General features: G+C 38.6%; 1 protein-coding gene across 1 annotated transcript; it reads left to right on the forward strand.

The window, feature by feature from the left end:
* Positions 1–3,941: 3,941 nt before the first annotated feature.
* On the forward strand, positions 3,942–5,825 carry LOC105069566 (olfactory receptor 10K1-like). The gene has a single exon (XM_010955711.2). The coding sequence runs from the start codon at positions 4,357–4,359 to the stop codon at positions 5,296–5,298; it is 942 nt and encodes a 313-aa protein (XP_010954013.2). The 5' UTR covers positions 3,942–4,356; the 3' UTR covers positions 5,299–5,825.
* Positions 5,826–6,797: the final 972 nt, after the last annotated feature.

The raw sequence follows: 6,797 nt of genomic DNA on the forward strand, positions 1-6,797 counted from the left end.
GACGTCTTACTACTGGGAAGAGTGAGCCCCTATATCACTTATCCTTTTTCAAAAGTGTCTTATTCTTCCAAGTAAACTTTATAAATGTTTAATTTCAGGTTGCCTTCACAATTCATGCCAGAGTTTGGATTGGAATTATATTGATTTTGGAGTAGCTTTGATGAAATTGACAACTTTATATACAGTCATTCCAGTAAAAACCATTTGTAAGGTAACAAGTAATTTATTAATAGAGCTCAACTAGATTTAAGATACTTGTTAAAAATTTAAGTTTTTGCAGAACACCCCAATGTTCCTAATGAGAACTTCTATAGGCAAAAACCTGAGAAGATAAATTTGTAATGAAACCCTCTTTTGATTCTTATAAACATTAAAGTTGAGAATCACTGGACAGATACATTGGTTTCCTGACCTAAAATTCAATAAACATTTTCCACTTAGTCTGATGCATTGCAGACTTAATTGTGATTTCTCCTGCAGAATCCATAACAGATGGACTTAATTTCCAATGAAGACATGGGCTAATTATGCTTATGGCTTCTAGTCCCCAGGTTCCTCAACTAAGGCTACCTTTGAGAACCTTGCAATGTTATTTTTCCAAAATAAAGTTGACTTCTAATTAACCCCATGCAGGACAATGTCTCCAGGGCAGTAGATACAGCCTCAGGAGTCCAACAGTCACAGTATATGCTTCTAATATCCACACCCCATGTTGGTCACCAGAACTTCTAAAGATGATGACTTTGGCTGGAGACGTTGAAAGTCCTGATGGATAGGGGAGGCTCCTTCTGTTGAGGCAGATGAGAGCTTCCATCTCGAGGCAGATTCACTCTCTTCTGCTGATATTTCTTCAGGCCCTGACCTTTGGCTTAGAATCTACATTTAAAGGGATCCCAGATACTGAATAGCTGCTTCTGTCTGAATTGAAAGAAGGAGAGCAATGTAGGTACTTACTGAAGTGGGGATATTGATCTAGTCTGAGGCTCTGTGGGGTCGAGACCTGAGTGAGGAGTAGTGCTTGTGGACACCTCCCTTTCGACCTCCTTAGAAGATCAGTGACAGCTTTCTGGCCAGTGCCAGGGTTATTAAGAAGGAGAACCAGGGGCTGCTTTTAACTCCAGGTACTAAAAGTGATTGGGCATCATCCATATAGTTCTCTGAAGTTTTCTTAGTGATCAGACTTGTTCATTTTTACTCCCTGCTAGATTTTCTTTACTTTTTTTTTTTTTTTTTTTTTGGATTTTCATGGATTAAATGAAACATATACTAAATCTTCACTTCCTCTCTACTGTGTACTCATGTATGTTTTCAGCTACAATTGAAATCTGATACTTAAACTCCATTTTAATATGGCAAATTCAGGATTTTCATGTGTATCTAAGAATACAAAAATTCCTTCTCTTTATTTTCTGAGGCTGTGTACATAATTTCTCTCAGTTAATTGACTGATGTTTTCCCTGAGAGAAGTATTTGAATATCTCAAAATTTTGCATTTGAAAAATCATAGGTTTGCTTCCTTTTTGAGTAACCAGTACCCTCAAATATTGAGTCACTGTTTAAATCTAAATTATATAAAATTCCTTGGAGCATCTAAGGAATTAGAAAAATAAGGTATAGAAATGTCATCTCCAAGGATTATAACATGAATTCCATCCCCAGGTTCTAGAATATCATAAAGGGACTTTGGGGATCATCTGAGTAGAGAATTTTGGACTCTTTGAGTTGAAACGTTATTGAGGGTCAATACTCAACTCTTACCCTAAGTCAAAAACGTCTGCAAGATATTACTCAAGGAGCCTCTGCTTAAGTACCTTCCGTGCATCCTAACAGTTTATTACAGTCACTACCCTGTCACCTAATTTTAAAATAAGGAGACTAAATATCCAAGTTAAGTACCTTGGCCAAAGTCACACAAAGCTAGACCTAAAATACAGATCTTCTCACTCCAAATGGAGGGATCTTTTCTCTTAGTTTCAAGGCTTGTGGGTATTTGGCTGGAAGATCTTTTTATTCTTTTGCTGTTATATCTTTCTGTCCATAGTACTGATATGACGCCCTGTGGTGGTCTTGGATGTGTTCTTGGCCAATCGGGGCTGCTTTCTCAGATGAACTGTGCCACTGGGTCTCCATACACCATGAAAAGGGCAAATATATCAGCCACACCTCATTTAGACTGTAGGGTTATATTAATAGCATGTAGAAAATCCAGTTACCTGAAGTCAGCTATCCTCATGGGTCTTAATGAAAAATAATCCAAGCTACCTTTTTTTTTTTTTTTTTTTTGGTATTGGCTAGATACAGGCACTCCTTCATAATCAGATAACTCTAGCTTCTGTGGTCTATAATTCCTGCTCAGTGGAGTGAGAGTATGGTAGGGATTATAGGTGAGTGAGTTGAAAAGAGACACAAAAAAATCTTGGGAAAATGATAAGAAAAAAGAAACTGATCATAAATTCAGATTTCCCCCAGTGTTCTGAAATAGACGGAAATCTCTTTGTCTAGGTGGAGGTGTTACATAGGGAAACTGTCTCACTGGTTTGCCTTTTCTTCATATAATTCGTATATTCATGCATATGTATATAATGGGGATATAAATGACATATCCATTCTTTGCATTTATATGTCGTAGAAATATCTCTGGCTACAGAATGAAAAATTTCTATTATTTGTTTTAAAGGACTATAAAACCAGCATGTGTGAGTATCTTAATATTAACTTCAAATAATTACACCTACTAAGTTTAGGACCAATTTCTAGTAATGAAGAAAGAATGAAAATTATTATCTCCAAATTCTAAGGATAGATAAAGTGAGTTTCAGAAATTTTCAATCATTTAACTTAGAGTCTAGGAAACCAAAGTTTGCTACTATAAATGCAAAGAATGGATATGTCATGTATATCCCCATTATATACATATGTATGAATATACTAATTATATGAAGAAAAGGCAAACCAATGAGACAGGTTCCCTATATAACACCTCCACCTAGACAAAGAGATTTCCGTCTGTTTCAAAACACTAGGGGAAATCTGAATTTATGATCAGTTTCTTTTTTCTTATCATTTTCCCAAGATTTTTTCTAATGCAAAACCAAGAAATTCTGGTAGCAGATGCAGATAATTCCTCAACACAAAATAATGTAAAAGTATTTAAATATACTGGAAAGTATATAAATGAAGACTGGATACAGCCTATAACTACTAAATGATTTTGCATCCAGGGAACACAGACTTTACTTCTTAGGCTTAGGCAGTTGGGAAATACACCCATGAAAAAAAGCATGTGATATAAGGTCTAAAAATGACTTTAGAAATAGTTTTTTTTTCTAGTAGTTTGCAAACTGTGTTTAGCAGAAGAATATTCATATTCAAAAGGAACCTTATTAGAAGAACAAGTTGTAAAAGATATAAAGCCTATGATTTGTGTCAGGGGAAAACTGCCCAGTTGTCACATTCTCTGTCACTCTCTGAGACAAGCTCTTGGACATTTTTGCAAAACTCTGTTTCTCTGAGATTCTTTGAGGTGTTTCAGAATGGGAAAAGTGAGAAGGGTTGCAACATGCATGTTAATGAGACTCTTTCTAATACTCTGATGACTCTTCTCTTCCTAAAAGAAGGAGAACGTTTTCTTTTAAGTAATGCTATCTTCTGTTCCATCCTTGGCTCACTATTCTAGTTTGCAGAACTTGAGTAATGTTTCAAACTGGTTTCAGCACTAAAGGGTGGTTTTTTCCTTATTGTTTTGGGTATCGATGTAAAATTTTTGTAATGAATCGTTGACAGAAGATATATAATATTTTTACCACGTATTTTAGCATATAATAAGTCATCAATAAACACAAATCCTCTTACACTTTTGCTTAGAGTTTATCTAATTCTTCCTCTCCCTTCTCGTTTTCTGGTTGATAATCTGAAGTTCACATGCTGTGTCTGAGCACTACTCATTCTTTTATTCCACGCTCTGATCAAGTTCAGATAGCTGAAGTTAACCATTATTCTCAGTTTTGGAGAGCTAGTTGCCTTGGGCTTCTAGTGAGCAAGAAAAACACAATTCATTAGATAATTCATAAGTAAGATACAAGGGAAACTGAATAGACAATTGCTTAATCCTCTGCTAGAGAGAGAACATTTTCTGAGGCTCAGACAAAGCCTCCTAACTGGTCGCCAGTTATCCTATTCTGTGTTTAGCCTTAATTCTTATTTCAGCAGATGTTTCTTGGAGGGAATGAATGAGTTCCACCAAACGTTTAGAAATGCCTGCCAGCTGCAGACTTTGCGCTGAGTTTCCCGTGCATTTCTCCCTCCCTGGAGCCGGGCCTCTGGCTCTGGCTCTGGCTCTCCTGTGCAGCAGTGACCATGGAGTGGGTCAATGAGACGCTGGTGAGAGAGTTTGTCTTCCTCGGCTTCTCCTCTCTAGCCGGGCTGCAGCGGCTGCTCTTTGTTGTCTTCCTGCTCGTCTACCTGTTCACTCTGGGCACCAACGCCGTCATCATTTCCACCATTGTGCTGGACAGAGCCCTGCACACCCCCATGTACTTCTTCCTTGCTGTACTCTCCTGCTCTGAGACTTGCTACACCTTCGTCATTGTACCCAAGATGCTGGTGGACCTGCTGGCCCAGAAGAAGACCATCTCCTTCCTGGGCTGTGCCATCCAGATGTTTTCCTTCTTCTTCCTTATCTGCTCTCACTCCTTCCTGCTGGCAGCCATGGGTTATGATCGCTACGTGGCCATCTGTAACCCTCTGCGCTACATGGTGCTCATGGGGCATGGGGTGTGTGTGGGACTAGTGGCTGCTGCCTGTTTCTGTGGCTTCACTGTCTCGTTGGTCACCACCTCGCTGGTATTTCGCCTGCCCTTCCACTCCTCCAACCAGCTCCATCACTTCTTCTGTGACATCTCTCCTGTCCTCAAGCTGGCATCTCATCGTTCTCGCCTCAGTCAGTTGGTCATATTCATGCTCGGTGTGTTTGTCTTGGTTATTCCACTGTTACTTATCATGGTCTCCTATGTCCGCATCATCTCTGCCGTTCTAAAAATTCCTTCTACCGTTGGAAGATACAAAGCCTTCTCTACCTGTGCCTCCCATCTCATTGTGGTAACTGTTCATTATGGTTGTGCCTCTTTCATTTACTTAAGGCCCAAATCTAATTACTCTTCAAGTCAAGACACTCTAATATCAGTGTCCTACACCATCCTCACTCCTCTGTTCAATCCGATGATTTACAGTCTAAGAAATAAGGAATTCAGATCAGCCCTTCGAAGAGCAATCATCCAGACTTCACATCCTGTTAATTAAAGAGCCAATTTTTAACTATTCAGTTAACTGTATGCCTGTTATGTGCCAGGGAGCATGTGTGCTTTCACACATTTTCTTATTTAAATGTAGAATACACCATAAAGATATTTTACATATGAGGAGAATGAAGCTCAAAGAAGTTAAGACATTCTGACTTTCTACCCTCAGTGATACTCTAAAAATGCTATGCAGATGTGTAAAAAGATTAGTCATTTCTTGAATAAATTTCATCATATTTCACTGCTCTAAAATTTATCATTCAAGATCAAATATGTCTTTGATGAGAGCAAAGATGCGTCCAAGCTGTGTAGGTCAAAAGAACAGAAGAAAATCTGACTACCCAGTCCCACATCTCCTGCTATCGCTTCCCGCTCTCCTGAAGACAACAGGCAACCTTGGTCCCCTCCGTTTTATAAGAAACACAGTGCCCATGTTTGGTCCCTGATTTCCTAACCACACCTCAATCTACATGTTGAATGCTTTGCCTTTACCTGAGTTATTTTGTTCTTCTGTTCTTTGAGAATGGAACTTTATTATGGAATCTTCTTCCTATATGTATGTAGCATCTTATTTTAGCCCCCAGATTCAGTCCCTGAATATCATACCATTTATTGTCTTCGAAGCAGCTACTATCACGGAATAATTGCTAAAGTATCTCAAGTAATCTAAGCAAAGGGGTCGAGTTACTGTTAACAGGGTAAAGAACAAGAGTTCCCTAATGGCCAGAAAACTCATGGAAAAGTCTTTCAGTGACTCTGCTTGCCATAGACAATGAAGCCAGGAACTCTCTGTTAGCAAGAATGTATCATCTAGTTCCTGCCGACCGCTCTGGCCTTGTTATTGCTAACATTACTGTCATCCATTTCTCATCTGCACCTAGTTGTGCACTCTGAAGCTAATCTAGTATTGGCCGGTCCTCAAAGTGACATGATTCTGTATTCTGCCCTGTTTTCTCATGTGCTGCTTCCTCTCTTTGTAATAACTCCTCTTTGTTTAATTTTCTTATTTCAGCTCATATTTCAAGATAACTTCAGCCACACTCTCACTTTCTCTCTAAAGCCTTCCCTCTGTCCATGGCATAACCTGCCAGTGGTATTAACCTCTGCCTCCTTTGTGTTCTCACAACATCCAGGATTTATTTTTATTATATCTTTCATTATTTCAACAGATGTTTATTCATTGCTTAATATGTACAAGATACTATTTTAGCTCCTGGAAATTGATGAAGCAAAAAATGTTCATGGTCTCCGCCCTCATAAATTTATCGTCCAGTTTGACAGAGTCTCAGTAAAGAGACAAACTCAGGAAAAAATAATTTACTGCAAGTTAAATTCTATTCTCTGAAGTGAACTATATGCAGGAGCTCAGCAAGAGAATACAAAAAGAAGTCTAATTTAGATTGGATGGTGTGGAGATGGCTTCCCAGGGGAACCGAGGTGTAACCTGTAACTTGAAGAGTAAATGGGAGTCACTAGGTAAAGGGGATTATTTGCAGAGAT

This window comes from Camelus bactrianus, chromosome 21, assembly GCF_048773025.1.
Source record: "Camelus bactrianus isolate YW-2024 breed Bactrian camel chromosome 21, ASM4877302v1, whole genome shotgun sequence".
NCBI classification, from domain to species: domain Eukaryota; kingdom Metazoa; phylum Chordata; class Mammalia; order Artiodactyla; family Camelidae; genus Camelus; species Camelus bactrianus.

What these genes read in the sequence shown, in the direction of transcription:
- LOC105069566 (XM_010955711.2), top strand. Translation starts at nt 4,357, where the DNA reads ATGGAGTGGGTCAATGAGACGCTGGTGAGAGAGTTTGTCTTCCTCGGC.